Below are 16628 nucleotides of genomic sequence, written 5' to 3' on the forward strand. Positions count from 1 at the left end.
AGAACCCAGACTCCAGCCCAAGCCCAGGCGTCTGCACAGCAATGGAAGAGCCCCGCGAGCCCGAGTCGGCTGGCCCGGGCTAGCCGCAGGTGTCTCGTTGCCGTGTTGACGTACCCTCATAGACCCCGCCCACTTTGTCTCTCTCAGGAAATAGGCTGTAATTTAGACCCAGTGACATGAAACGGGCACAGGGCGGCGCTAGAGCTTCCGGAGTGGCAGCGGGCTGGGAGATTTTATTATTATAATGATTAGTAGCTATCTGTATCACCACAGTGCTTAGGAGCCCCCCGCCTGGAGCAGGACCCCATTGTGCTAGGCGCTGGACAAACACAGAACAAAAAGACAGTCCCGGCCCCACAATCTAAGACAAGCGACATCAGGTGGATGTTTTCTAACAGATCTGCTCTGGCTCCAACAGGAATTAATTCAGGGATGCTGTGTGGCCGATGTTATACAGGTGGTCAGACTGGGTGGTCACAGGGGCTCCTTCTAACCTTGGAATCTATCAGACAGACAGAGACAGTGGGAGTACAAAGAAACAATGGGACAATCGTGGTCAGCATGACTGGCTGGGATCTCAGCTGTCTAACCAATGTCAAGTTTTCATGATCGTGGCTTGCTCTGGGAACTGCTCTAACCCGCTCTGAGAGTGGCTCTAACCCAAGCCAGTTTATACTCAGTGAGACCTTGCTCTCCTCAGACCCAGCAGCCGGGAAAGATGACCATGCAAGTCAGTGAATGGCTGAAGTTTAACCCTTTCAGTGTATCTGAGGAAGGGCTACAGCGATACCAACAGAGGGGTAGTGGTGTAGGCCTCTGGTGGGCTGCATACCCCAGACGGTGTGTGAGAGTCGGCCAGGGGGCTGAGTCACTGAAAAAGCGCCTGAGAAATCACCGACAGGGCTCCTCACAAACTGAAAGACTGCAGACCCTTCCGGCTAGAAGGTGAGGTGAGAGGTGGATGCCGCGCAGTTACAAACAGGATTTAATTTTATTTTGTTTCAAGGAGGTAACAAAAGGCAATACAGTAGCAGTGGGGGAGGTTTAGGTTGGATATTACGAAAAACTTTTTCACTAGGAGGGTGGTGAAACACTGGAATGCGTTACCGAGGGAGGTGGTGGAATCTCCTTCCTTAGAAGTTTTTAAGGTCAGGCGTGACAAAGCCCTGGCTGGGATGATTTAGTTGGGGATTGGTCCTGCTTTGAGCAGGGGGTTGGACTAGATGACCTCCTGAGGTCCCTTCCAACCCTGATATTCTATGATTCTAGGAATACCCACATGAATATACAGTAAGGTAAAGACATGTGGATAAAGGCTATGAACAGTAAATAACATTTGCATAGTAGTAACCCAGTTATCCATTTCTTACACTTCACAATCAAACAAACACATAGTACAATGAAGGCAATGTGTAAACAAGTAACAGACTAATTCAGACTAGAAAGAACATGCAAATTTTTACCAGTGAGGATAATTAACCGTTGGACCAATTTACCCAGAATTGCAATGGATTCACCATCACTGACAATTTTTAAAATCAAGATTGGATGTTTTTCTAGAAGATTTGCTCTAGTTCGAACAGGAATTAATTCAGGGCAGTCGTACGGCTTGTGTTACACAGGTCATCTGAGATTTTCACAGAGATCCCTTCTGGTCTTGGAATCTACAAGTCTCTGACAGCCTGAGACCCACTACTGCCAACTCCAGATGTACAAAAATAATGAAAAATGAAATTTGCTTTAAAAATTTTGGGTTCTTTTTCGTTGCCTTCTGGTTTGTGAGTCTCTAGGAAGAACTCGAGTCACAATTTTAAGCTTTTCGCCATGATACTGTGGGCTAAAAACTTGCTTAAAAAAATAACAGCAGAAAGCTGAGGTTCTCAGATCAGCTCATTCCAAGGACCAGGCTTTGCCAAAAAGCAACAAATACAGTGCCATAAACTGCAGGAGTTGCCAACACTGGTATATAGGCAGAGCTTGGAGATGCCTCGTTCTACACAAGTGGGCCCAGAGGATGTAATTTTCAAAAGCATCTGTGTGGCTTTGGGGTGGAGCTAGGTGGGAAACTCCTTTCCCATGCATGAGAATTTGGGAGATTTCAACATTTTATCCCATCCCAAATCAAGGTGAAGAGTCAAACTCTAGAAAATTGTCCAGAGTCAATAAACTAAACCAAAAATTCATTCTGGGTCCATTGAAACCGCTGGTTTTGATAATTTCAAAATGTTTCCATTGTAACTTTTTTTTCCCCACAGTTAAAATTCCTAAAAATGTCAAAAGAAAACGTTGTTCCGGCTCTAAAGCCCCAAAACATTCTGGTTTGAATGCGTCAAAACATTTTGTTTTGAAAATTTCAAAATATTTTTCCCCCAATAAATTTGGAGTCAGGAGATTCAGTGAAACCAACCCTGTTTTCCAAACCGTCTATCAGCTATTCAGAACTGTCACCCTAATAATAAATAAGTTAAATGAGATCAAACGAAGCAATTCCATCTTGCATAATCCACCATGGAGCTTAGAAGCACTCTCTTAAATGCTCCTTCCCAAGCACTGGGCAGCTCCAGCAGGGAAAATGCTCTATTGAAAAGGAGCCCCACGGCTGGAAGCTTGGTTGAGGACATCCGGAAGATCTGCTGCTATCCAGCCGCACTGCTCGGCAAAAATCCACACAGCCCAGGGGTCCTGCCCCAGGAAGCAAAACTAACGCTGAATTCATATCTAAAAGCAGCATGACTAGTCTTTGGCTCAGGAAAAAAACCATCGGTTATTAAAGGGCAAGGTCACGTGGTCGAGGCAATTAACATAGTAAGTGCAAGACTAATTCAGAGCTGTAGTGCATTCATGGCCCGCACCAGCGGCTTCAGAAGACAGGTCAAGAGAAATCCTAGTGGACAGTGATGGAATAACCGGCCAAATGGAGAAGTTTGCTCCTGATCTTCATTACTTAGATGGTGGTTCATGCCCTGAAGAAAGAAGGTTTGGATCCCTTCCCAAACTCCTGTCCATTTCCTCTCTTGTATGAACAACAGGAGCTAATGACCCAGTCCATTTTTAAAAACAGTCCTGCCAAGCTCTTGGCTTCAATGACATCTTGCAGCAGTGAGTTCCGCAGGCTAATTGTGCGTTGTGGGAAAACATAGGTCCTTCGATCAGTTTCAAATTTGTTGATTTTTCAATTTTGTTAAGCGTCCCCATTGTGCTTGTATCAAGAGATGGACTGAATAGCAGCACCCCAATCTACCTTCCCCGGCCCAGTCTTTGTTTTTCTCCCCTTGTTCACGTCCCCTTATTCTCTGACAAGAACAGCTCCAATCTCGGCACACGAAAGTCCCATGTGGCCTCCCATCATTCTTGTCACCAGTCTCTGAACCTCCTCTAGTTCTGCAGTGTCCTTTTGGAGATGGGTGACCCGTACTGCACACAGTGTTCCCCATCAGGGTGTCCCTTTGATTCATATAATGACATCAGAGAATTTTCTGTATTCTCACCTAGTGCGTTCCTTATGTACCCCCAACATCTTGTTTGCTTTGTTGTCAGCTGCTGCACGCTCAGCCGAGGTCTGCGCTGGGCGATCTCCACTGACACCCCTGGGTGAGATGCTGGCCTCCTTGAATTGAATGGGAAAATGCGCATAAATTTCAATGGGGTCAGCAGTTCACCCCTGCTCCTTCTCCTGAGCTGTTGTAGTTATTTTAGCAGCTAGGAAGATGGATGAGTAATCCTCAATTGTTTCTCCACTGGATCCTATCTGTATTTGTCAGACTATTTCATTTGTTAGTGGGTGGCCCGTTCCCCTCACGTGGCTAGATCCTGCTGAAGTTCCTCCTGTTTTTCAGTTTGATTAACCTAATAATTCAGGGTCCACTGGAAATTTTGCTATTTTATTTTTTAATCCTCGTTTATAAGCTCGGCTGTAGACCGGTTGTGCGAGTTTCTCTAATAGCTTGTCGTGAGGTTTTTCAGCTCCTGACTGCTCTGTCTTGCGTTTTTCTGGCTTGTAAACGCATCAGGTTTGCTGCAGACCCAGTTTCTCTCGGTGATGCACCTGGAAGAGCTGACGTTCTTGTCGTTCAGGTACGCGCAGTCACCGCCTCCTCTTATCGGGAGCCTGCAACGAGAGAGAACGAAGCCGTCGTCAGCCAGCAGATGGGCCTGTCCTGTTACTGCCAGCGGGAGAATGTGCCTGATGCATTTGCCAGCATGACCCCATGTTAATGAATTATTTCCTCCCAGGCAGCATGGAGGACGCCATTTTGTAGTGCAAAATGGCGTCCTCCACACAGCGCATAGGCGTTGACTCGGTGGGTGCTCCGGGGCTGGAGCACCCATGGGGAAAAAAAAAATCGTGGGTGCTCAGCACCCACCAGCCACCTGCGGATCAGCGCCTCCCCTGCAGCGCCTCCTGCCTGCTGGCGGCCCCGGGGATCAGCTCCAATGCCTCCCACCCACCGCGGATCAGCTGCTTAGCGGCGTGCAGGATGCATGACGGGGAGGGGGAGGAACAGCCGCAGGAAGAGGCAGGGGAGGGGCCGGGCTGAGGGTTTGGGGGAAGGGGTGAGTGGGGGCAGTGCCTGGGACAGAGCAGGGGCAGGAAGAGGCATGGGGGGAGGCAGGGGAGGAGTGGGGGCAGGGCCTGGGGCAGAACGGGGGGGAGGGTCAAGCACCCCCTGGGATCTGAGTAAGTCGGCACCTATGGCACAGCGTGGTCTCCTGTGCAAAGTCACGCCGCACGGAGGACGCCATTTTGCTCTACAAAATGGCATCCGCCCCACAGCGCGAGCTCATGCCTAGGTCATGCGGTGTGGAGGATGCTACTTTGCAGAGCAAAATGGCGTCCTCCATGCACCGTGCCCTCGCAGGAACTGTACATGCGAGGGGTCGCCGTGTGGAGCAAAGTGGCACCCTCCGCACACTAGGGGTCACCCCCCCCCATCTGCTGACGGCACGACCCCCAGTTTGGGAACTGCTGAGCTAACACCTGCAGCCTGGACTACTGTAGCTCTCCCCAATGTGTGAGGGGGGCCAAATGAGCCCACATCTACTCTTGCAAGTGTGTGTGGGAAGGGTTTTCTAGCTAGAGCCAGGTAACGTTTTTCAGATGAAGAATTTATTCACCAAAAAATGGAATTTTAGGTCTCCTGAAACATTTGGCCCTAAATTAATTTTTTCTTCAGGCTAAATTGACAAGGGGACTTGGGTGCCCTTCACAAAACTGGAGAAAGACGGGGTGGTAAACCCGATAGCCACCAGGTCATTAGCCTGCTTATCCGGGATGAGAATAGCACAGGGCGCTACTTCTACTTCGAATGAGACAGGGCGAGGACTTGATTTGGGATACAGAAGACCCAGGTGGAGTGCCCTAACCAAGGACTAGGGAGTACGGGGGATGGAGGACGGACACCACCATTGGGTTTGTGCCTGGTGCTTCCAAATTTCCTTTGCTTTTAATTAAAAAAAAAAAAAAAAAGAAAAAAAAAAAAGGGCAGTTTAAAAATGCCTGAAACTGAAAGGACATATTTCATTTTGGGTTGAACAAAAGAAATTTCATTTGACGTGAAAGTAAAAATCTTTGGCGCTTTGTTTTGCCCAGAAAACTGAAAATGTTTAGTTTCTGGTTGATGCAGGTTCTTCTGCTCCCAATTTTCAGTTCAGCCAGCGAACGGCAATATCGCTCATTCCGACAGCTCTAGATCATACACCTTCCTCTGAGGCAGCCTGCATTGGCCACTGTCAGAGACAGGAGATGGGGCCAAATGGACCTTTGGTCAGAACCAGCCTGGGACTTCCTGTGCTCCTGGGTATGTGACAGGCTCATGGAGGACTTGGCCTAGCTGGGCTGCAATGAGCAACCCAATTCCTAAAGGTGGCCCCGTGTGGCTGTGAGCATGGGAATCAGTCTCCACTCAGGAGGGTTTCTCTGCAGCCCCTTTCGGATGGACGGTCGCCGCCATGTGGGTAACTCAAACCGTGAGGTCTGTTAGCTGTGGTGGAACTGACTCACTGTGGTGCCTTTTGCTTTCCCTTGAATCTCACAGGACTCTGCAGTCTGTGGAGACAGGTGGCCGCTTTTGTGTTCAGTCATCCTGACGCACATGCAAACTCTGCTCCCTCTTTTTAACGTTGTCTCAGTCTAAGATACGGGTGTCAAACGTACAGCCCCGGACCAGGTATCACCCCTTTCCTTCAGCCTCCGACTCCCTCTAGACTCTCCAAAGGCATCGGGCCTGCAGCTCTCCAGGGACTGGAGTCTGAGTGGGAGGAAATGAGGTGGGTGGATTCGGCCCGGACAAGTTTGACCAAAAAAAAAAAAAAAAATCACAACTTAAAATATTTCAATTTTTGGAAAGGCTGCCGTGGTGCCTCATGGGAGCTGTAGTTCAGGTGCCTCGTGCTCCCCTTTTCTTCTATAGGCCAGGTTCCCTGTTCGGACTACCTCTCCCAGGGTGCACCATGGTCACACTACTGGTCAAGAGGAGTCAATACATCATGGAAGATGCAGTGCAACAGCCTCAGACTCCCATTCTTCTCTATAGGCCGAGCTCCAAGTCCAAACTACATCTCCCATGGTGCCCCCGATCTCTACTGGTGAGGGGAGGTGGTGCATCATGGAATCCCTTGGCCATGCTGCACCATGGGAGTTGTAGTCCAGTTGGGGAGCCCAGCCCATAAAGGGGGAGATTGTTGAGGTTTACATGGTGAATGTTGGCTCCGTCTGAATTCAGCCTCACAACCTAGTGTTCAGAACCTAAACAGATAGAAAAAGGACTCACGAGCTGTTGAGATCAGAGCCATTCACCCATTTCCAGCGCTGCCCCTCCTGCTCTCTCCAGAGGCCAATCCAGTGCTCGGAGACACCTTTGTATCTCATCATGAGAGCCTGTAACAGAGAAAAACGAAAGAGTTGGATTCCATGTGCGCTGCTCACAGGGCTCCGGGCAGGACAGAGTCACGTTATACAGAAAATTTCCCAAGTTAGTTAAAGCAAAGTGTGGAACTGAAACTAGAACTCCTGGGTTTCACTTTAGTGGCTTAACCTCAAGCCCGTCCCTTCAGCCCCGCCTCAGTCACGGCACCTTGTACAACTGGTGCAGTGAACGTGGCAAGAAGCTGCGGATCCCAGAGGAATTCATCACACAACCCTGCCTCATTCTTTGCCTGCTGAATGAGGCAGGGGTCCCATGGGAAACCACAGCAGGGGAATCACATAACTAAAGACTGGATCATAACTGATCCACACCAGAAAGAAGGAGAAGGAAAACCAGAGTTAAGGTGGCACTTGGGAACTTTGACTTACTTCCAGTTAGAGCTGGGCAAGTTTCTGGTGACTCGTAAATGCACTGAAAAATTGCGGGCTGGAGTTCCTAGGTGCGACCCCGAGAAAAATAATCAAGTGGATTTGCTGAAACTTTCAGGAAAAAAACCTCCCCTCGAGAGAGTAAAGTTCAGAGAACCCCTGAACCCCTGCCCTGCCCCGCCCCAAAGAACACAAAAGGAAAACCCGGGGCACAGTTATAAGCAACTGAAAAAATGGAAATGCTTAGACCAGTGGTGCTCAAATGTTTCCTGTCGTGTCCCCACGTACCAGTGACGGAATCTGTTAGAAGGGGGGCTTGAGCTGAACGCGGAGCTGGGGATGGGGGAGGGGATGGGGCGAGAGGCAGAGCTGCAGCTGGGGCCAAAACTGGCCTGGGGGAGGAGAGGGAATGAGGGCGGAGCTGGGGTGGGCGGAGCTGTGGCTGGGAGGCGGAGCTGGACTGGGGGTGGGGCGGCCCTGCGGCTGAGGGGTGGGGCTGCAGCTGCGGGGCGGGGCGGCCCTGCGGCTGGGGCCAGACCTCGGCTGGGGCTTCCTCCCCGCCCCCCATGGGGTCTGGCTCAGGCCCCACCATACACCCCCCACACACATTCCTCCGCACCTCCCTAGGGGAGGCCACACCCCACAGTTTGGGGACCAGTGGCTTAGGCGATTTTAACAATATGCATCATCCCGTGTGCCTGCACTGTTCTACGTGGGGTCTTACCCCACCCCCTTGTAGTTCAGCATCTTCCACTCATGAATTAAGTGACACGATTAACAAGTTACATGTGATTCGTTCTCTCTCCCAAGGGGGAGAATTGGTGTGTGTGTGGGGAGCAGTTTGTTTTGGTAGGGTTTTGTTATTTGAAGTGTACTCGCTACGTGTTTATGTGAAGGCGGCCATCTTGGCTGACACACTGGGAACCCCCATAGAGAAAAAGCCCAAGTCACGCCCCCTGGAGTTAACGAGGCAACCCTCTCCAGTCAGCACAGATCCTGTGTGGACGAGCAGAGTGTAACCAGTGACACACTCACCAGTGGGTTACATTGATATCCAAGAAGACAGCACAAAGTGCACCTCGCTCTCGGAGCAGAAGGTGGTGAGGTTCTGGAGGATCCTTAGTTCCTGGGGGAGTCCATTCTGCAAACTAGGACCAGCCACCAAGGAAGCTCCATCTCCCTCACTGAGAAGTTTTGCCCTTAAATGGTGCCAGAGGAGCAGAGCTGTCAACCAAGGTCTTCATCCTGGAGCCTTACGCTCTTTTAGACACCCTGGGCCCAGGCCCCGGAGCGCCTTGAAGACCTTGACCATAACTCTAGCATAGCCTATTGTCCCCAGAATGGGTCTGTTTTTCTTCTCACCAGGTCCTGCTCGCTGTCAATCAGAGCCAGGGAAGCGCCGAGCACAGAGCAGCGTCTCTGGCTGTTGTTCCAGTTCTCTTCAGCCTTGGAGAAATAGTAGCATTTCCCTTGGTATCCGATCCAGCCGTCCGGGCAGCAGGCCATGAATTGGGGCTCTGCTTTAAGTACCAGCACTGAAATTGAGAGAGCGACATAAGGGTAAGAGCTCATCCTTTCCCTCCCCCAGATGCAAATACCCACCAGATGGAAATGAGGAAAGGCTCCAAAGGTTTCCCTGCTGCTTCCTTTTTATGTGTATCAGTTATGACTAGGGCCCTACCAAATTCACCGTTCATCTTCCTAAATTTCATGGTCACAGCGTTTTAAAAATCTTGAATTTCACGGTTTCAGATATTTAAAACTTACGTTTCACGGTGTTACAACAAAACACGAATACGTATTTAAAAATGGCAAAATATGAACACGTAAAGCCCGTAAGACTCAGCGTTTCACCAACTGGGGGTCCTGACCCAAAAGGGGGGCACAAGGCTATTGTAGGGAGATTATGGTATTGCCACCCTTACTTCTGCTCCGCCTTCAGAGCTGGGTGGCCGGAGTGCAGAGGCGGGTGCCGAGCTCTGAAGGCAGCGATGCCGCCAGCAGCAGCACAGAAGTAAGGATGGCAATTCCGTGACCCCCCCTACAATAGCCTTGCAATCCCCTTTGGGGGTGGGACCCCCAGTTTGAGAAACGCTGTGTACTTCTGTGTACTTTTACCATATAGTATAGGGTACTTTTATAGCAAAGGGTAAAAATACACAAAAGACCAGATTTCACAGTCTGTGACAGGTTTTTCACTACCGTGAATTTGACAGGGCCCTAGTTATGATACTATATGTGGTCACCTGTTATGTTTTTCCACAGGACCCCTGCCTCATTCAGTGTGCAAAGAACAGGGCAGCGTTGTGTGATGAATTCATCTGGGGTTAGGGTGACCAGATATCCCGATTTTATAGGGAGAGTCCTGATTTTTGGGTCTTTTTCTTATATAGGCTCCTATTACTCCCCACCCCCATCCCAATTTTTCACATTTGCTGTCTGGTCACCCTATCTGGGGTCCACAGTCCTGAAAAATCTGGCCGCTCCCCTGAGAGTGGGGAGGTAGAAAAGGAAATCTGGGGAATACGGCAGTCAGAAACCAAAATCCCACATCACAGTCAAACGCCCACTGTTAAACAGGAAAGCTGAGCCTGGCCCACTGCCCCCTGCAGGCTAGAAATGAGACACACATCTACCACCTTTCTGTACCGAAATCAGCTTTGGGAGTTCATCATCATCATGTTCCTATTACGCCTCTGGCATTTAGGGCCGTGACAAAGCTCTTCCATGCCTGTCTGTTTCTGGCAAGTCTTTCAATGGTTCCCCAGCTGTGCCCCAGGTTTTTTAGCTTGGCTTCCACAGCTCTTTGCCATGTTGTTTTCGGGTGGCCTCGTTTTCGCTTGCTTCAGGTGTCCATCTTATTGCTACTCTGGTGATGGAATCAGTTTCCATCCAAAGCACATGGCCGATCCATCTCCAACACCTCCTGGCAATGATGCTCCTCAGATCCTCTTGGCTGCACCGTGTCAATAGACCTTGGTTTGAGATTGTTCTGGGCCAAAAGATATGGAGGATTTTTCTGAGGCAGGTCGTATGGAATGAAGACAGTCTGGGCATGTGATACTTTCTCATTCCCCAGCTTTCCGCACTATAAAGTAGTGTTGAAAGCACGCAGCTCTGATAAATCTTGAGTTTGGTTTTGGTGTTGTTTCCAGACCTTATTTAAGCTCCTAAAGGTGTTCCTGGCTTTATTGATTTTGTTCCAGATGTCCTGGCTTGTTCCACTGTCCTGGCTGATGGTGCTGCCCAAGTATGTGAATGTTTCTACATTGGTGAGAACATAATCCTCTATCCGTACTGGTGATGGTGAGGCAATATTAAAGGTCATGAGATCTGTCTTATTCACCTCTGGGATTACTCTAACCAGCCACTAGGTGACACTATAAGTACAGGGGAGTTTCTAGAGTCCAGGTCAAACCCGGAATCAATGTAACAGGCCTTTAGTTGTCGCTGTTCCTTGTCAGTGCAGTGTAGACATACTCTGGGAGCTGCAGTTTAGGGTACATCTACACTGCAATAAAACACCTGCGGCTGGCCCACGTCAGCTGACTTGGGCTCATGGGGCTCGGCCTGCAGGGCTATAAACTGCAGTGCAGATGTCGAAACCCAAATTTATTTTTTAAAGTCACATAATTTCTAAGCCGATCTCATGATTTTTGGGGCATGACCTGTGGTTTGTCCCATGCTCGGCTGGGTACCATTGCTCAGGGAGGTGGTGTTCCAACACCGAGGGAAAATCTTTGTCAGCGTAGGCTGGGTCTGTACTATGGTGTTATGCCGGCATAGCCAGAGCGACACAGCTATGCCAGTGTAGTCTCCGTAGGGCAGACATCCCCGACACGGTAGGCTCTTTGGAGGAGAAGTTCCTTTCCCGTTTGTATTATCTCAGGAACTGACATTTTTCCCTTTCGTTACAAAGATACATACTTCCCCAGGAAGACAGCGTAAAGGGCCAGTTTTGTTGTCACAAACAAGGCTCCAGAAGGGATCAGGAAGGAAGGAGAGTCTGAGGATGCATTCCTGGCCCCCACGGCTGATGCCTGAGAGGAGACAGCCTGTGACGCTGGGTACGTCTGCACGACAACGGCACTGCTAGGAGGCCGCAGCCGTGCCATGGTCGTGCCGGAGCATAGAAACGTCCTACATCAACAGAAGGGTTTTCCCCATCGCGGTCGTTAACCCACCTCTCCGAGAGGCGGTAGCTAGGCCGATGGAAGGACCCTTCTGTTGATCCAGCCGTGTCTACACCGGGGGGTGGGTTGATCTAACCGTGGTGGTCCGGGCATGGAATTTTTCACAGCCCTGAGCGGCGTGGCCGGCTCGATGTAAATGGAACACGTAGACCCCGGGATTAGCCACTCACCTGCCAGAGCAACAACAGCAGCAATCAGAATGACAAGTACAACGCTCACTGCGACTGTACACGTCCCGAGCCTGCAGCTTCGGCCATCACCTGAAAGAGAAAAAGCCCTTAATCCTCCTGAGAGCGGGGTACCCGGAGTCAGTAGCGGCACCAGGGTCTGAGCTGCGTTGGGGCAAGGAGCATTGCGCTGAATGGCTGCCGTTAGCGATCGATGGAATAGGAGCCCAGGAGTGTCAGTCTGTCTGTGTGTGTCACTCTGGAGCCTACGATGTCTGCAGAGTTACTGGGAAGCCATGGAGGTAGCTACTAATATGGTTGAAAGCTCTTTTTGTTTGGAATATCACCAGGTTCATTCACCATTGACATCCCCGGCCTCCTACCACCTACTTTTTAAGCTCTCAGCCATTTAGACTTTACAGATTACACTGTGCAGTGTACAGCGACAGTAAGGGATATATCTATGCCATGCCCAGAGCCTAGACCAGCGGTTCTCGACCAGGGATACGGGGCCCCCTGGGGGCCGCAAGCAGGTTTCCGGGGTCTGCCGAGCACGGCCAGTGTTAATCTTGCTGGGACCCAGGGACGAAAGCCCAAGCGCCGCTGTGCAGGGCTGAAGCCCGGGGCCCTGAGCCTCCCACCGGGGGCTGAAGCAGAAACCTGAGCAACTTAGTCTTGGGGACCCCTGTGGTTTGGGGCCCCGGGCAGCCGCCCTGCTTGCTACCTTCTAAAACAGTTGTCGTGGCACTGGTGGGCCGTGGAGTTTTTATAGCATGTTGGGGGGGCCTCAGGGCCCACGTTAGGGCACGGCCACGGCAGCGCTGTGACATGGGCAGTGCAGTGTCGCTTTATCGCCGGGGGAGAGCGCTCCCGGCCGTAAAAAATAACCATCCCGAATGAACCGCTGGCCTCGACCATCGTGATGTCAGAGGTGACTCAACCAATCGCCGTCCTTACTCTATATGCAGTTTGCGTGCAACAGTTTCATTGGCTGCATGAGGGATGACTGCCCAGATGGCGGCTTACTTAGCCCAGCTGCCCGGCCTGTGCCACATGATGAACGGGGCTGTTTAATTCCACTCCCTGCTCCTTCCCGGCCTCTCCCAGTGCTGGCATGCAGAATGTCCCAAGGGCGACTGGCTCCAAGCGAACGTGGGAGAAGGGACAGGAGTGTGGGACTCACCCTCACTTGGCAGTCTGTGCCCCTGCCCAGCCTGTGCCCTCTCCCAGACACTAAGTCTGCATGCCTAGCTGTGCCTAAGAGGCTGGGCTGCTCCAGAGACAGCTGAGAGTTTCTTTCTTCACACAAGAAACTCATTCCAGGCTGGCCAGCTGATGCCAATTCCTTTTTGTGATAGTTTTCTCACTTTGGAAAATAGTTTTCATATGTTTTAGTTCAAACCACAAATTTTTCAAAAGTGCCTTTTTCTGTGTACGTCCACATTGCAAAGAAAAAGGGATGTTCTGAAGTGGGGTTGGCTACCCTGTATGAGCTAACTCGGGTTAAAATGGCAGCAAAGACCTTTAAAGCAACTGGGGTTAGCCCCCCAAGTTCAACCCCAGGCTCCATTTCAGGCTTTAATGTGAGCTGCTAGTCCGAGTTGCCATGTCTTTACTGCTATTTTCACCCAAGTGAGCTAATGTGGGTTACCTACCCCAGTTAAGAACACACCTTTTCCCGCAGTGTAGACATATGCTCCTCTCTCTTCAGAAGTGATCAGAGCACTGTGGACCTCAGAAACCTTCCCATCAAAATTGATACAACTATGCAAAACATTTTAGCTTCAATGAAGCTACATATTTTGATGGAAAATGTTCCCACCAGCTTTACGCATTTCCTCTGAAGGAGTTTTGAATCTTTGCTCACTGACGATTCATGATGATCTCAGATATGGACGGAAAGAACCCAGGCAGCCCCTGGGGGAGAGGAGTCCTTGGGGTCTGGGGGAACTAGATCAGCCCCCAACATAAAAAATCTCCTGCCTTATCTAGGTAAGGTCTTCTTTGGCCCCTCCGTCCACAACATGTGAACACCTCACAGTCTGTTAATGAATTTATCCACACAGCTGCCTTGTGAGAGTGGGAATTACTGTTCTGATCATTGTAAAGATAGGAAACTGAGGCAGAGAGAGACTAACACTTGCCCAAGGTCATACAGGGAATCAAACCCAGGTCTTCCAATGCCTGGCCTAGCCCCCAAACCACTAGGCCACCCTTCCCTCAACAGTCAGTGCTGGGGTGAATGGGAAAAAATCCTGCCCCCAATCAGTGTGACTCACAGCTACAAAGAGTCAGGTGTGCACAATGAGCTGAGGGAGTTGCAGTCCCAGCAGCTGTGCAGGACGGTGGGGTTCACACAGGGGGGTTTGTAACACACGGGAACAGGAAACATGCGGCAGGACCGCCTGTGTCCACACACACGGACGGGGAAAAACTGGCCCCAAAGAACAGCAGGAAAAAGGAACATGAGGTGGTGAAGGGAGAGAGACAGGGCCGATCTTCAAATGGGGGTGCAAGATGAGGCCCCGCAGGATATATCTGCTCCGCCCCTCCCCACCACACTCCCCCCAGTCAGAATCCCAGCTGGTTGTTCAGGCCTGTAGGAGCCCACTGGGGTGGATGCACCTGTGAAAATCTCGCCCTCAACAACAGAAGGAAGAGGATCAGGAAGGCAGGAGAATAAAGGGAGACCTAAATAAAGGAAATAAAGGGGCTATTGCCAAGTCCCCCCACCCCCCAGGACACGGCCTTGATCCCAGATGCACACACAGGATATAGCAGCTGCGAGTGCAAACCGGCTGCCCTGCTCATAACGGTGATCAGCTCCCCGCTGCCCCAAAGGGCCTGGCCGTTTACAGCCAACGCTGAAAATAGAACCCCACCTGTGCAAGCCGCAGCCTCTCTCCAGCCAGGGACGCTCCAGCGAGCTGGTTCCCCTTCGCTGCCTGGCTCTCTATGGCGGTCAAGGGGCTGCTGTACCTCAGCTCCCTTCCCCGCTTTCCCAGGCCGTCCGAGCGTCACAGCCCCAGAGCCGCAGCTAACAGCCGTCTGCACCGACATCTACACAGGGACCGAGATGCTAGAAACATTGAGTCACAAGCAAGGAACTGCTCCAACGCTCCTGTAGGGCGTGGGCGTCCGTGTGACATCCTGTGATCGCTTTATGCGCCAGTCACGCTGCTCAGGGGTTTCCAGTCTGCATCGTCCCCACCCCATCCATTGCTGGCCCCTTCCCTTCCCATACACCCTCCCCCCTTGCTACTGGCTTCCTGTCCCACCCCGCTGCTTCCTCCCCTCCCTTCCCACCACTGCTGCTTCCCGCCCCCCCAACACACACATCTCTCCCACCCACAGCTGACACCTTCCCTTCCGAACCACTGCTGATCCTCTGGCTGATGACCCCTTCCCCCACCCACCGCTGCATCCTCCCTGCCCTCGATCCCTCCCGCTGCTCATTCACCCTCCTCCAGCATCAGCCAGACCTTGGCGTGGAGGGGACCAGGTGACGTCTACACTGCAGTCGGCAGGTGTGACTGCAGCTCGGGTGGACGTGCCGGATCTAGCGAGTGTCGCCAAAATCTAGCAGCGAGCAGCGTCAGTGCAGGGTTTGGTGCGAGTTAGGAAGGCAGGTACATACGGGGTGGGGGGTCAGAGGGGCTCACACCACCCATGCTGAAAGCCGGGCCACTGCTCCGCTGCTGTTTTTAGTGCCACTCACTAAATGAAAGCTAGCTCAGGTCTGCAAACACGCCCCTGGCTGCAGTATGGACAGTCCCTTAAACAGAAGCTTAGACATTTGCAGAGTTGGGGACTGGTCAACACCAACTTGCACCCACCCCTCGTGTTGTGTTGGCTCTCTGGCAAGTCTGGGCAGTGACAATCCTAGTTGAGATGTTAAGCGTTGTGTCCTCTTTTGATTTAGCAAATGAATCACTTCAAAAAACCCAATTAAAAAACCCAAACACCGATTTAAGGTAAATCAAAACAGGGCACTTACAGTACATTTGCAATCAGTGGGCGGGTGATAAATTCCCCTACTCTCCCCTCTTAAACTACTGTTCATATAATTCAAGTTAGTTTTATTTAGCGACTGTCACGAGTTAGAAACTTAAAAAACCCCAAAAATTTGTAAAAAACCCCCAGATCCCAACTTAACAGTGAGATGGTTAAAGGTCGGTTTTGGCTTCATCTGCTAGACAAGTGAAATTCAGGGCACCTCCCTGCTTGGCTGCCCCCCACTAGCCCTTTCCAGACCCTGCACCCCACTTCTGCAGCCCTGCTAAGGTGCATACAGATGTTTGCTCTGCTGGAGGGGTCTGCAGAGGACAGTATGGAATTTGGGGTGGGTGGATGGAGCAGGAAAAAGCAGTCAGAGAGAGCGAGGGAAATGGAGAAGGGAATCTCAGCACATCTCTCCACCTGCAACCTGTTCCCTCCTGAAGTCACGTCTCTGGGCAGAGTTCCTCTGCGCCGTGTCCAATGGCTCCCAGGACACCAGTGAGGTGTGATGGGCGCTGTCCTGGGTTCTTTTCTCGGTGTCCCTCTCTGAATCCCGGATTTTGAATCTGTGACCCTCACTCCCATCCCTGTTTTTTCATTTGTTGTCCCCACAGTGACCAGCTGAAAGCCTGGGTTCAGTGGCTTCTCCCCTTAAGCTGGGGGCAGGGTCCTACACCCACCTATCCCCACTGCTTCACTAGGGACAACCTGCTTAAGTCAGCTCACTTCCCTGGGATACTGGGGCCTGGGTTCTGTTCTCAACTCTGCTACTGCCTGACTTTGCGCAAGTCACATCCCCTCTCTGGGGCTCAGTTTCCCTCCCTAACACGGGGAGAGCGATACTGGCTTCCCTTGGTAAAGTGCTCCGAGATCTCCTGATGACAAGGGCTGTCAGACCTGGGGATTATCATCATGGGCGTCCTCTGTTTCAGTGGCTTCTGCCTCCAGGAGACAGTGAAAAAGACCCAAATGGAT

At 51.2% G+C, this 16628-nt stretch overlaps 1 protein-coding gene across 1 annotated transcript; it reads right to left on the bottom strand.

Annotated features, from left to right (window-relative positions):
* Window positions 1–985: 985 nt before the first annotated feature.
* Window positions 986–14772, bottom strand: LOC311530756 (C-type lectin domain family 2 member B-like). The gene is made up of 5 exons (XM_084647633.1): window positions 14537–14772; window positions 11658–11747; window positions 8657–8829; window positions 6771–6877; window positions 986–4108 (listed from the first exon to the last, which is right to left on the bottom strand). The coding sequence occupies exons 1-5, from the start codon at window positions 14712–14714 to the stop codon at window positions 3937–3939; spliced, it is 720 nt and encodes a 239-aa protein (XP_084503759.1). The 5' UTR covers window positions 14715–14772; the 3' UTR covers window positions 986–3936.
* Between the last annotated feature and the right edge of the window lie 1856 nt (window positions 14773–16628).

Source organism: Lepidochelys olivacea (genome assembly GCF_965140295.1).
Source record: "Lepidochelys olivacea isolate rLepOli2 genome assembly, chromosome: 14".
In the NCBI taxonomy this organism is placed as follows: domain Eukaryota; kingdom Metazoa; phylum Chordata; order Testudines; family Cheloniidae; genus Lepidochelys; species Lepidochelys olivacea.

Bases quoted from the DNA above. Each gene is read 5' to 3' on its own strand.
- LOC311530756 (XM_084647633.1), bottom strand. From the start codon at position 14,714: ATGTCGGTGCAGACGGCTGTTAGCTGCGGCTCTGGGGCTGTGACGCTC. The intron at 8,830-11,657 runs GTGAGTGGCTAA...TCTCAATTTCAG, and splicing joins TGCTGTTGTTGCTCTGGCAG to TGCTGGTACTTAAAGCAGAG. The intron at 6,878-8,656 runs GTGAGAAGAAAA...TCTCTGTTACAG, and splicing joins TTGACAGCGAGCAGGACCTG to GCTCTCATGATGAGATACAA.